The 13394-nt window shown below is 46.5% G+C and overlaps 3 protein-coding genes across 13 annotated transcripts; all 3 read left to right on the forward strand.

Moving 5' to 3' along the window:
- The first annotated feature begins 611 nt into the window (after positions 1-611).
- On the forward strand, positions 612-4019 carry H257_15972 (hypothetical protein). Of its 10 annotated transcripts, XM_009844284.1 has the most exons (18): positions 612-828; positions 898-934; positions 989-1066; positions 1129-1207; positions 1274-1391; positions 1518-1614; positions 1682-1833; positions 1901-2018; positions 2075-2137; positions 2199-2238; positions 2333-2428; positions 2525-2650; positions 2901-3051; positions 3217-3258; positions 3317-3462; positions 3525-3573; positions 3627-3805; positions 3867-4019. In XM_009844284.1, exons 1-18 carry the CDS (start codon positions 651-653, stop codon positions 3975-3977), a joined length of 1860 nt encoding a protein of 619 aa, XP_009842586.1. In that variant the 5' UTR covers positions 612-650; the 3' UTR covers positions 3978-4019. The 10 variants fall into 10 exon arrangements, with proteins under 10 accessions (XP_009842586.1, XP_009842588.1, XP_009842592.1 ...); XM_009844286.1 differs by having other exon boundaries at positions 898-1066; XM_009844290.1 differs by having other exon boundaries at positions 989-1207.
- A 2908-nt stretch (positions 4020-6927) lies between these two features.
- On the forward strand, positions 6928-8131 carry H257_15973. Of its 2 annotated transcripts, XM_009844292.1 has the most exons (4): positions 6928-7138; positions 7207-7557; positions 7613-7725; positions 7792-8131. In XM_009844292.1, the coding sequence occupies exons 1-4, from the start codon at positions 6966-6968 to the stop codon at positions 8088-8090; spliced, it is 936 nt and encodes a 311-aa protein (XP_009842594.1). In that variant the 5' UTR covers positions 6928-6965; the 3' UTR covers positions 8091-8131. The 2 variants fall into 2 exon arrangements, with proteins under 2 accessions (XP_009842594.1, XP_009842593.1); XM_009844291.1 differs by lacking the exon at positions 6928-7138 and having other exon boundaries at positions 7147-7557.
- A 1714-nt stretch (positions 8132-9845) lies between these two features.
- Positions 9846-11096, forward strand: H257_15974 (hypothetical protein). Its single transcript, XM_009844293.1, has one exon. It carries the CDS (start codon positions 10374-10376, stop codon positions 10824-10826), a length of 453 nt encoding a protein of 150 aa, XP_009842595.1. The 5' UTR covers positions 9846-10373; the 3' UTR covers positions 10827-11096.
- Positions 11097-13394: the final 2298 nt, after the last annotated feature.

Genomic DNA, 13394 nt, shown 5'->3' on the forward strand with positions numbered 1-13394 from the left:
ATTCACAGTCCAACAAATCAGTCGCAAAATGGATAACGTTATTATGCCCTCAGGCGATGCCCAATTTAGTGCAGTACACAGGGCAGTCTGGTGAATTCTACAGAGGTGCATTAATCGGCGCTCCTTGACTGTAAACTGTGGGTGGGCTACTTACTGTACGTACACCCTGGGAAGTAAATTGTCTTCGTTGGGGCAATGGATCCTGTGCCCCAAATACCGATTATTTTCACGAAGTACGGTATTTCGGTGGATACGAATAACTGCTGAATTATACGGATGGTAGGACCTGGTAGGGTTTTGGTAGGAAGTGGTAGGAAGCAAAAACACCATATACAGGACCGCAGTAAAAAGCACTATTTTGGTCCACGACTCGAATACATATACCTACGTTTTTTCATCGGTTTAAGGAGTTGTGGCTTTTACAGTTAGTCGAGGTGTACTGTACCAGTGAGCAGGACATGTCATCGAGCGATAGCTTCCCGCTCCTAGTCGTCTCACCTGTAGTTGAAAGGAAGCATCTCAGTACCTCAGCGTGGGGGATGCATGTAATATAACTATCGCCCGGGGGGCTCACATTGAAATCAATCGAATTGGCCTTGTTCGTTTTCGTGCGAGTGTATGTGAAACGGCTCTACCAACAACCAGTACAGATGGCGGCAGTGGGTCCGTCCAAGTCGAGGGCGTTGTACTATGAGATGCAGCTCCGCGAAGCGCTGCTGGCGTCGGACAACGTGCACGCGTTGTTTGACAAGGAGCGCCGTGTGCAGCGCTGTATCCGGCTGGCGGACGAACTATGTGGCGACTTGACGGTGTTTGGACCCATCCTTCGTACGCTAGCTACATCACAACGATGTCGTGGCATGTATTGTTGTTTCAATATCGCGTTGACTACTGTAGATACGATCTTGGTCGAGCTCAAAGCTGCCATCTTCAGGTGTAGTGTCGTTGTTATGTCAAATTGTCATGTTGAAACGGGCGGGGCTGATAGCGACGAGTCGCTGGCTCGGGGCTTCTTCGGCTGTGGCGTGTTTTCTGACACGGCGACGGTGGCCGACATCCAGGCCAGGTGCGTAACTTATGCTCAGCAATAGCTAGCTAGCTAGCTAGCATGATCGGCATCGTACGCAGGACATCATATCGCGAGATTCCGTGCTTTGTCCTGCTGGACGTTGCGTACAGGGAACGCACAAGTGTACTGCAGGCCAAGGTAAGACACACATAAGAGTGTTCTGGTGGAGGTTGGTTGGATATTTGTTCTACCTGAGATCTTTAGGCCGAATTCCAATCGTTGCAAGAGCACGCCTTAGCCAAGCATACGAATGTCCTTGTGAACGAGCGGTTGCTGCGAAAGGAAGTCAACATCACCATGGGGGAACTGGCCGACACTCAGGGTATAATATATATATATATATTGTCTATAGTTGCAAACAGATGAACCCCTGTGTGTATGCTCTGATCACGGAACTTTGCGGTGTAATGGAGTCTTTTCCATGTTTGTCACTAATATATACTTGCAGCTCAAGTAGCGCGTTCCAAGCTCGCGTTCGAATCGTTGCAAATGGAAGCCAAGCAGCAGCGACGTGACATGGCATCGTCGACTCTGTATCTGCAGCGGTATACGTCCATGTCGTGTTGTGTTTATGTCTAGTGTTGTTTTCATTGAATTGTTTGTACTTGGTAGAGAAATGCAAGCCATGAGCGTGGCTATCACCCAATACCAAGCGCAGATCCGAGAGCTCCAGCGCGAACGTGCGACGTCCGACTCGGTTCGAAAGGACTTTGAGAGCGTGCGGTTGATGGCGTCGGCTTCCCCACCCTCCACGCATGATGCAGGTACACTATCACTAGAGATTTGTCGGGCAAGGCTCAGATATGAATATATATATATATTGGCTCGTAGCTACCAAGGAGTTGCTCCAAACGTTGCAAACCGACATGCAATTGCTCCTGCTTCGAAACGCACGGTTGCGCGAGTATGACAGTGACATTATACGGTGTAGTCCAGACATGCGCCACAAGTAAGCCTAGCTTGCCTTCGTTTTGGAGAGAGCAATGATATGTACTCCTGGCGTAGATTTCGCCAAGATTTTGTGCACGATATTGGGTCGTTGCTGAACGAACATGCCGTGTTGGAAGCGTAAGGCCGTGCTTTCTGGGCTTCACCTTTTGTAGTTGCTATGTATGGTGGTTCATGGTAGGTATGTGAAAGAGCAGGAAGCTGCTATTGGTGACGTGGCAGTACGTAGAATTCTATGTATACGGAAATATATATGAATTCAGAAATATATATATTTATATGTAACATTAGAACAATGACCACGTTGATATGTAGAGCACCATCCAAGTACCGCATCGGACGCTCTTGGTGCACAATCCACCAGTGCCCGACACGGTGTTATGGGCACCCTTTGTCAAGTGGCATCCCGAGGTACTAGTACTTATCTACTTATTGGGAAACATAAACTATAAATATATCAAAAAAGCAATATATATATATGTCAAACAAATATTTTTCCCATGGTAGCCCATTCCAAAGTGCATTCCAACGTGGACCGTCGGCGATTTGGATGTGTTGTTTACCCAATTGTGGGTGAAAATCGCAATGGTGGAACGAAAGTGGGTCCGGTGGACGCTAGAACACGAGCGAGACGTGAGTGTACATACAGTAGAAGCCTGGAAATATGATAGCGTTATGTTGAAACTATTGTGTGTTGACTGCAATCAATCTCTTTAGCCAATCGTATTGCAACCTTGATTTTTCTTTGTAGCCAATCATACTCCTTTGCTCGATTAGTTGGCGATGTCATCAATCCCCCAAAATAGGCACATATTTGACTGAAAAGGACAATAGTAAATTTGGAAAAGAATATCCTGCTGATACAAGTAAATGCCGTTTGTAGAAGCAAACGTCCTCGTTGGACAACAACCACGCCAGCGACGTGGTTCCCATCACGCAAGTGTGCTTTGACTTCGTGGAAGATCGGTATGGCGAGCGTCGGGTGGCCGTGCTGGTCATGGCGTCGATTCTACAGGCCATCGATCGCCACGTTGGTACAGCTGTCCTATAATAAAATCTCACGTCATTTACACGACCAACGGGACTACGAGATGACGCGAGCGTCTGTCTATACAGTCTATATATGTCTCGGGCATAGCTTTGCCTTCACTCGTGTTTAATTTTCACAATCCATGACATGTGCCGTGTATGGTTGGTAGAGGAAAGTCCACAGCTGGACCTGTTTGGGTCGGTGTTTGCAGGTAACGTTATAGATAGATAACTCATCGTATGTAATGTTGGACTAAGGAAAATCGGCAGGGGAAGTGGATCAATCTGCGTGGTGGTACTTGATGACCGTGAAACGACATGTGGCGCAACTAGAGCTCGACATCACGACGGACCAAGCACTGCGGGTCGTGGGGCAGTTCCTCTTGCTTCCACAGGCCGATGTCAACGCCGTGGAGGTTTGTTTGGACGAGTAGTCCAAGCATATTTGCATAAGAATCGGTGCACTTCCTCTACGTAGAGCCAAGCTCTGGACGCGTTCGTGACGGCAGTGCACATGCAAGTTCGCGGTATGTCATATATACCAATGGATGACAAGACACAGTCGGTATCAATGATGTAGGCGAGTTGACGACGTCGAAATTCTTCGACTGGCTCGCCACACGCATCCTCACGGCCGATGAGTTCCACTTTCGAACGGCCAAACATGTACTGTGTCGCAACGATGGAGCCAAAATGAAGGAGCTGACGTTGGTTGAATTCTCCAAAAACGTGTTGGATTGTGTGCATTTGCCACGTGCAGTATGTACCCACGTCAAATGTCATGACCCTCACTCAGGTTGGGTTTTGCCTCCTACTCTAGCTTATTGGTCGATACTTTCGAGCCCTATGCGGCGAAGCGCGAGATACAGCCTCCGTGGAGAGTGTAGTGTACATGCTAGCATATATTCACTTAGTTCAACCAGGTGGTTAAAACGTTGTTTATCAATAATGCCAACGAAGCGGTGCATCTGGTTAATATCCGGTTCATACAGTACCAAACCAGTATTATTGGTATGGTATGGTAACGTAACGTAAAACATCAATTTAAGACACAACTGTGGAAGGCGGCTCGGGAGAATTACCAAATCTCCACGCTCAGGCAACTCCGAAAGTTGGAGATTGTAGCTGAAATAATGCTTTACAACCAATAACATACCGATTATTTTGTGTTTTGCAGTCGTAGTGCATGAGAAAGACAAGAAAAATCAAACAAATTTGATACCATTTTGAGAATCAATTTAAGACACATCTTATTATCTTGATCAAAGTATAATTACTTGCCTCAAATAAGCGGGGTGAATCGAGCCGAGCCACGAGTCAATTCGACGAAGTTGTCGTGTTGCCAACATGAAGTCAACCATCATCCAAGACAGTGGCTTGGACGATGCAAGTGGCAACATACTACCGGTAGTACACAAGCGAGAATTTGGTCGATTACATTGTGAATAACTGGACAAGATTTGATGTTAATTTTTACTTCGAAATATGTTGGTGCTAGCATGTATGTACTGTACACTACTTCGATGTATATGCTTATGAGTGAGGGGGAGGCAGTTTTTCACTAGTGGTGTTTTGGGGTTTTGCTCGTGGATTTTCAGGTAGAGTTAGACGTGGGGCTTCACTCGTGGTTAAATGGTGTGGTGGAGTTTTATTTAGTGGGCATTACTGGGTTGTTGCTTCATAGTCAAGAAGCCCATTAGTACAGTAAGTGTAATATCACTCCATCATAGCTAACGTAAAACAAGCAAACAAGCCGTGGGCCCTATATCTTTGCGCAGGTATTGTAACCGTGTTTGAGTGTACTTTGTTAGCTGTAGTGCTGGTCATACCATAAGTTATAGTTCGAATGTTTACGCGTCGATAAGTATAAGGATGCCCAGCAATTCTCGTTAACAGTAAATTCCACAGTTTAAAACAACAACACATGACATTTTCAGTGACCACCATTAAAAAGTCAAATGGCCACACGTTTTTATCCTATTCCCATGAGTGAGGCACGGCGAGTTCGACGAGTACGGTATGTCGAATGGAGGTGAGAGGAATGCGAGTTGCACTAAGCTTATGGTAAGAGATGGAGGAGAGACAGCCTTCCACAACGCCCCCAAGCTAACACCATCGTGGCTCCTGGTCCTACTAACGTTAACGCCATACTGTAGTTACCATTAACGCGTGTTGGATAGTTGTTGGTATAAGGAACCATTTTTGCCTTAACGTTAGTCGTAGATGGGTACACCTTTCCCATGCATAAGCCACCAACCAGTACAGTAGTTCAGGCAATGTTGTATTCGTACACTTGACGTTAGCCAGTCCTTGGACACTAAGAATGACGCACAACTCCACCTTGAGACGATATCGCCATGCATTTGTGACGCCCAAAGAACCTAAATTTGTGCGTTTCAAAATCCTTCAACTATACTTTAATCCAGTGTTTCGTGAATGTTTCGTAAATCAGTGGTATTTTTCTATACTTGAAGCACCATACAAACTCCAGCATAAAGGAAAATCGATACTTCCGTTTTACGAAACAAAATGTTTCGTGACTGTATTGAAATTGTTTCGGACTTGTTTCGTAAACCGTATATATCTTACAGTATACAGTAATTGATAAGTGTATGGAACATTTGATCGAAATTGTGAGTGGGTTTTGACTAAGAGCATCCCCACCGGCTGATGTAAACATAGAGCTGAAAGGACCCGTTTATTGGGTGCGTGCTGTAACAGTAGTACTTCACTTCACAGCCAATCCACACCGGTTGGCGGAAATTGTCGTCCTAATGGAGCAAATTTGCGTTGGACGCCCGCTGGCGATTGAGATTTTGGAGCTCTCGCCAGTGGAGAATTTAGTGCAGCTGGGTTGGCATACATTCTATTGTCTGTAAGATTCATATTAATGCTGCCGGCGTGCTTGAGGACGTCGGGATGGCATGCTTCGTTGAAGAAGTCCATTGGGACCTCAATCGCATAGAACTGTAAACGACCCAACAGATCTGTAGAGAAATCTGTGTTTATGGAGCGTTTACATCATGATCTAAAATTTATTGGCAACCGGTGTGGGTCTGAAAAATGTAAATTTTGCTGATGTAGTGGTGTACTTTGAAGATATTTACATTTCTACATCAGCCGGTGGGCCTAACTTTGACATTTTATTTGCCCTGATTCAAACTCTATCACTTGATTTGTATTCGGACGAGGAGATAAAGCTCAAAAAGAAGAGTTCGGCACTGCAACTTTCACGTTGAGATAATTTGAACTTCGCCAGATATGGTCGATTGAATGGAGCTCAAAATCGGCAAATCACAGCTCCGTCACATTTGTAGTAGTTGCTTCGATAAGTACTGCCTGACGTTAACTGTAAATATCGTTATGTCAGCCTCCTCATCACAGAAACAGATCACGAATGTCGACCACGATACTCGTTACTAGTATTCCTTTTCGTTTCACCATTAATTCGTTGAGCCTCCTTTGGTATATCCTTGTAGTTTCTCTGGAGTATGAAGCAATGCTACGATAGTACAGGGAACAGGAGGGAGCTGCAAACTTGCTCGAAACTCAATGTCATCGTGAAATAGTTAAACGTTGTACAACGTTAACACGTGTCACCGACACATACATATGACGGTATTTCACGTCAGGCTGTACTTATCCAAGCAACTAAATTAGGCAAACCCACTGACGTTTTCGATCCATATTCCCTGAGTGGGATTTCCTCCTATTAATAACAGTAAAGTAACTGTTACTATTGTTAGCGTGGGAAGTGTGTTGTATAGAAAATTAGTGGTAATTCTCGTTTGGACGTCCTAGGCAAAATCGCATTGTGATTGGTTCAGCCAAACCACACACGGCAATGCAAGCAATCCAAATCTTTGTTCTTCACGTCAAGCCAAATAAATAACTATGCGAATCCATTTTCGAAAGTCGCATGGAGCAGTTCACGCCGGTTCGAACACTAAGAGATGCCCTCTACGGCAAAGTGGTGCTGTGTCAGCGACACTTGTGCGACGGCGACGATCTCGTCGCCATTAAAATGATGAGCTTGGCCAGCATAGCGACCAAGACGGCGGTTCGCGGTGGCTACCGCATCAAGGAGGACGGGTACATAACAAGTTTACCTCTTCGTGGCCAATGGTCACGACTCGCATGATCACGATCGACCGACGTAGGAGCGAGGAAGTGGCCATATTGAAAAGCCTGCCGCCGCACCCGTCGATTGTCAACTTGCTCGAGCATTTCGAGCACGACGGCATGTTGTGTTTGGTGCTGGAATACTGCTCGCTCGGGGAACTGTTTGACCACTTGCACCGACAAAAGCTGCAACTGCCACGTCACCAAAGTCCACAGCAACAGCCGTTCCTGTCCGTCAAGGCGATGGTCGGCGGGCTTGTGTCGGAACGTCAGGCTGCCACGTGGTTTCGCCAGATTGTCGACGGCGTGGCCCATATTCATGCCCATGGCATTGCTCATCGTGACGTGTCCCTTGAGAATATTCTGCTCGATGGCAATCAGCACTGCCGGTCAGTAGGTCGCAAGCGACGTGAGTGGCCACTTACACATGTTTGGCCAATGTAGAATATGCGACTTTGGGCTGTCGTCGCGCGAGGGAAAACGATGTGTGGGGCGAGTTGGAAAGCCATTCTACATGGCCCCGGAAGTGTATTTCGGGGATCTTCAGCGGTACAATGGTTCGTTCACTAGTTAACGCTATGTAGTACACCGTCGCAGGGTCCATTTGTGACAGGTCGTCATAGGATTTCAAGCAGACGTTTGGTCGCTAGGGATTTTGCTGTTCATCCTCCTCAGCGGCATCCCACCGCTTGAAGTGCCGTCTGAGATCGACGCGCGGTTTCGCATTATTCGCCAAGACGGCATCCACGTGTTGGCCAAAATGTGGGGCTTAACTATATCCAAAGACGCGCTGGACTTGTTGTCGTGCATAATAAGAGCGCAGCCGGACGAACGGCCATCCTTGGACGAGATCTTATGTCATCGTTGGTTTCAATCGCGCTGGTTAGACGCTACTGTCGGCAACGAGGTCCTTGTGGCATAACTTGTCTAACGAGTACTATAACTGTGATTGGATGACCGACAAATGATTGAATTCCAATTGGTCAGTACTTTCTCCGACAATCCAATTGGACGAGGTAATTGTCGTAGCGCAGCAACATACAGTACTACTGCTACACTATTAGTACAGTTAGGACCGACCTTGGCTCGGCCAAAGAAATACTACGTAGTAGTACCGGTAGGAGGCGAGACACATTGGGGTTTGGGGGGAGAATTCTCGTTTCGCTGCGTCGCCTTGAACTGCGGCATATATATTGCGATTTGAAAGCGCAAGTTGTTACTAGAGTGGTGTGGAAGGGCTGCAAGGGGCTGCGGTAAATTCATTGGGTTCTGCTACTTTTGCGCTACTAGGACTACTAACGTTATCAAAGTACTTCGAAGTACTATGTAGTACTACGTAGTAGTAAATACTAGTACATGTCTCGCTTGCAATTCTGTGACAAGTACATACATGTACAGTACTGTATCGATATCGGTATGCAGTACAATTCCCTCATTACAGTAAAACAGTTTCACTGTTGCTTTGACCCGAAATACTGTGATCAATGAGGTTTATATGGAACTTTGTATTGTCAGACCACCTCACCTCTTACTAGGGGTTAAGTGCATCTCAGTGGTTAGCGATAGCTAACCACTGGCGATGCATTTAACCCCGGAGATTTAGCATCGCATGTATTCACCGGGGGTAGGACGGAGTCCCAGGTTACAGGGCTACTGGCGAAAAGGTGTATCCGGATGTAATAATTCCCTACAGTATTTCGGGTCAATACAACAGTGGAACTGTTTTAATGAGGGAATTATTCCGGTATGCACGCAATGACGTGGTTACACGTCATTACCGGTATGTACAGTATACGTATACCCGTAGTAGATGCCAAGTGTATTTGTCATTGACGAATTCAATTCGGCGCATTAGACAACTCTCGACTGTAAAATGTAGTACAACCTAGCGGCGCTCTGGCCTGCATTGCCTCATGATGTGCACTAGGTACCGGTACGAATGTACTAGTACCTGGTACGAACATATCCCGTCATAGAATGCTATGCTTGGAACGGATACAGTAGTCGCTTCGGAGAAAATGACGTGATGATATGCGTCTAGGATTCATCAGCGAAATTACTTTACCTATGACTCTTCCAATTCTCTTCAGGGAACAAACATGATGTGACTATGGGCTAGGACTCATTGTCGAAATGACGGCGGCACAGTACTGTTAGCGAAAAATCGCGTCGTCGTCATCAGGTGGGACTTAGCTCCATCCGAATATCCAGCTGTCCCGGAATACCGTACGATACAGTAGCCGAGTTAAAATTCGTCTAAAGACTAAAACTCGTCCGAAATTCACCAACCACAGGTGTGGATTTCGAAAGGTTTCGATCGATTTCATGCATGGCGCAACCCAGGTCCATGTCTGTTGCTCAGTGCACTACCGCACAACCTCAACCGGCTCTTGTGCAACATACCCCAGCATATGGTGCGCCCATTTCGCATTGGCACCAATAGTAGTACTACTTGGGTGGGGTACAGTAGTACTGTGTATGTGGGTGAGCATTTTCAAATAAGGTTCGAGAGGTGGTACAGAAACGTGTGAAGAAAAGAAAGCATGAAACCGAAACCGTTTGTTAATTAACATGGTGTACGCACGATTGGGTTGGGGGACGACAAAAAGACCTAATTATCCCTGCAAACCACAACCCAACGCACCCGCCGTCGTCGGCTCGACGTCAACAAAAAATTCGTCAACCCAACATGTCGATGATTTACTGGGAAAAATAAATAGTGCAACTTTTACAATGCAGTACTATTGGTGTGACGAGTATTACTGCCTGCTTGGTCATTGTCGTCGTTCGTGTCGCGAATGGTACTACCGATGCTAGACATGAGCTTGCCGTGCGCCATGCAGTAGCCACTTCGTTGGCTATTCTTTGCACACCCAGTATACTTGCAAGGCCGCCCGCCTCCATGGCACTTGCACAGACCGCGCGCTTGGGCACTTCGAGTGCAGTCTTTGACTGAGCATCTTCGTCCTCCGCCGTGGGCAATACAATGTCCCCCGCCTTGGTCGCTAATCTTGCACCCAGCCGTCTGACATCGCCGCCCGCCGCCGTGGCCTTTGCACAGCCCTCTGGACCGGATGCCCTTGTTGCAATCCGGCACTCGACACAGCCGAGCGGCACCGCCGCTACCTTTGCTATCGTTGGACGGTGAATGCGCCATGGACATTGCGCCGTCGGAGGTAGCGTAGTGCGGTAGCGTGGACGATAAATGATGGCGAAACGAAGACGTGCTCGCGCGATGATGATGATGAAGATATGGTGGTGCTTCCAGGTGTTGTGGCAGCGACGCCGACGGCAGTTGATGGTGGTACGTTGGCAGGGGGTGTTGATTCTGCTGGTGGTGGAGGTGCAAGTACGAGAGGGACGAATTGGTCACCGACAGGTCTTCGCCATAACGACTACTTCCTTGGGTGACGCGGCCGCCATTGTTAGTCTGGTCAAGGTACGTGGTTGCAGTCGCCATCGACATGATGGGTTCGATGAACGGCATACATTCGTTCAAAGCTTCTTCAAGAAGCGCAGGGTCCAAGTGCTGCTTACCAGTAACGTTAGGTCTCGAAGGATGCTGGTGGTCCGAGTACGGTTGCTGGTACGACGAATGAGGATATGGGTCGTAATGGTGATGGTGGTGGTGATATGTCGCCGTGGCTGGAGGTTGTGACTGCTGAAAGGACGTCGCTTGGCTTGGTGCTGCCTGGCTGCCGCCGTAAAAGTACGACGGCTCATCCATGGGTTGGTGGTTCGAGTACTGCTGCTGGTGATGATGGCGGTCGGAATGAAACGTTTGTAAGGGAGGCAGTGCCCCCTCGTCCTTGACCTCATTGTGCGCACCCTTGTTGGACGTGGTGGGGTAACGGCACGAGTACGGATGGGGCTGCATTACCGTCCCGGTGGCAGGTGAATAATAACTCTGGTGCTGGACCTGCATCTGGGAAAATGAACAATGACCACCTTGTATGGCGCCAGGGGCACAGAGTGGGATTGATAAGAGGCTTGGTTGCGACATCACGACGGCAGCCATGACGTGCTCATGATTTAGTAGCCCAATCATGTGGATTGGGCGAGATGTTTTCCTAGTACTACTACTCAGAATCAGTGGAATTGCAACATGGTGGCTAGTAGTAGACGACGAATATCTCAGCCTTCGTGTATGTGGCCTTCATCTAGCTAAATGTATGCTATGAAACGGCACGAGCTGGATCTTCCTGCTTTGCACTGTAGTTTTGTATTGACATCCCATGTGGTTTCTTGGACAACATATGGGATTGGATGAGTTTGACCATAAGCTAAAGGCATCCATTGCTGTTGATGCTGTGGACATATTTCACAAGGTAGGTTTCGTGAGCGAAAATAAGATGTTGCTGTGTGATTCTAACATTTGGGAGCAGTGCAAACCGCAGCCGTGAAGAGCGCAGCATTCATTTTGGCATGGCGTTGATGGCAGAATCAGTGTGATCCACAAGTACCCGGGTATGACAATAACGGTAGTACTCCGCGAAGTAATTTGGATGAATGTCAACCATGGAAACAGGAAATAGGCGACTGAGCTTCCCCACACATGCATACAAATTACTGTACCATTTGCATAAAGTACTACATGTACCGTTATGTATTTACAGACTGTTAATGCTTGATAACGAGCTGCTCAGCCAGGAGTAGCTTGTACTATCTCTACTCTGGCGACTTTGAATGCTGTAAGCCCCATTGGACGTCAAAGGGAACAAGTTTGGTACCAATTCCTGGTAACGATGAATACCCTACCGATGAGTTTCATCGTTGTGCAATTGTTGCATGCTGAGGGCTACTGGTATGGTGACACGTGCTTAAAACACCACGGGTGTTACTCCCATGTTGATCTACTTGGAGTAGATCAACTCGTAATTTGTACTGTGGTGATCGAGATATGGCAAACTTACAAACACGTGTGATTTACGCTAACGTAAAAAACCAATAGATTGACTTATTTATGGAATTCGTAGGGAGATTGCCTACGATTTCATATTTAACCAATGAAAACACTCGTGTACAGTGATTGGATAATTCAATCACAAATCCGTGCTCATCACGAAACACTACAGTATTGAGGATAGTCCTTGGCAATGCAGGCTGCATGATACGAGTGCAATTATGCGTCGATGGAATATCATAGTCATGTTACTACGGTAGTAGTTTCGACATCAACGTTGACTGTAGTAAGCATCCATTCCGTCAGCACGACCTTGCCCGCTTGAAAGGCATCAGCTACCGTCGGACGACTCCAACGTGCTTCTGCATGGAGTAATGTAATGCCATACATACTACATACAAGTAAGTCAAGGTCCTCAAAGGTAAACATCCAACCACGTGATATTAACGACACTCCTGAGTAGAATTATGCACTTGTGTGCACTTGAATTGGAGAAATGTAGATAGGCCACTGTCAACAACTTGACCCGTAAATAGTTCAATACTTGCTTCATAACAGAGATATACTTACTTCTCTTGTGTGCTTATGGCCCACATACTAGTAAGAATTTCCATAAAGTCTTGATATTCGCAAACGCGTCCAGCTCGACTATCAACATATCACAATAACTCTTCCATAACGATCGCTCCTTCCTACTACGTACTAATACAACGCAGCACAACTTGCGCACTGCTAACGTGACATACCTAGTGCTATCAATGACATTACCATTAGGACGCCTCACATTCCCTTTTGGCATGTGACGTGTACGATAGAGGAGGATTGGCAATTTGTGATTTTCTTGAGATCTCATTGGATATGAAAATCGTAGGACCAGCTCCCTACGATTTCGTCAATTCACAAATGAACTGCGAAATTTTATGTTTGTTACAAATTCGTATATAACTTGGAAAAAAAACGAGGTGGAGGATTTCGAAATGGCGAAATCGTAGGGGTGTGCGCCTACGATTGCATACAAAAGTCAAGTTCTGGCCTACGAATTCCGTAGAATGCCCGATACTACCAGAGAATGGCTCGAAACACTTTTCGCGACGAAACTTATTTAATTACTTATAAATTCTAGTGAAGTATTCACTAGAATAGAATTACGAGTATCACTATTTCGATATATAGTATATTCAAGGCTAAATTAGATAGATATTTTCCAAATACACATTTTGGACTTTTAAGCATAACGTTACATAGAATCCTTCAAAGCTTGCTTATACTACTGTAGTACAGTATGCTGTACCAGTATGTTGCACGTCATCTAAAAACTTCCTA

This window comes from Aphanomyces astaci (assembly GCF_000520075.1).
Source record: "Aphanomyces astaci strain APO3 unplaced genomic scaffold supercont1.77, whole genome shotgun sequence".
Taxonomy (NCBI): domain Eukaryota; phylum Oomycota; class Saprolegniomycetes; order Saprolegniales; family Verrucalvaceae; genus Aphanomyces; species Aphanomyces astaci.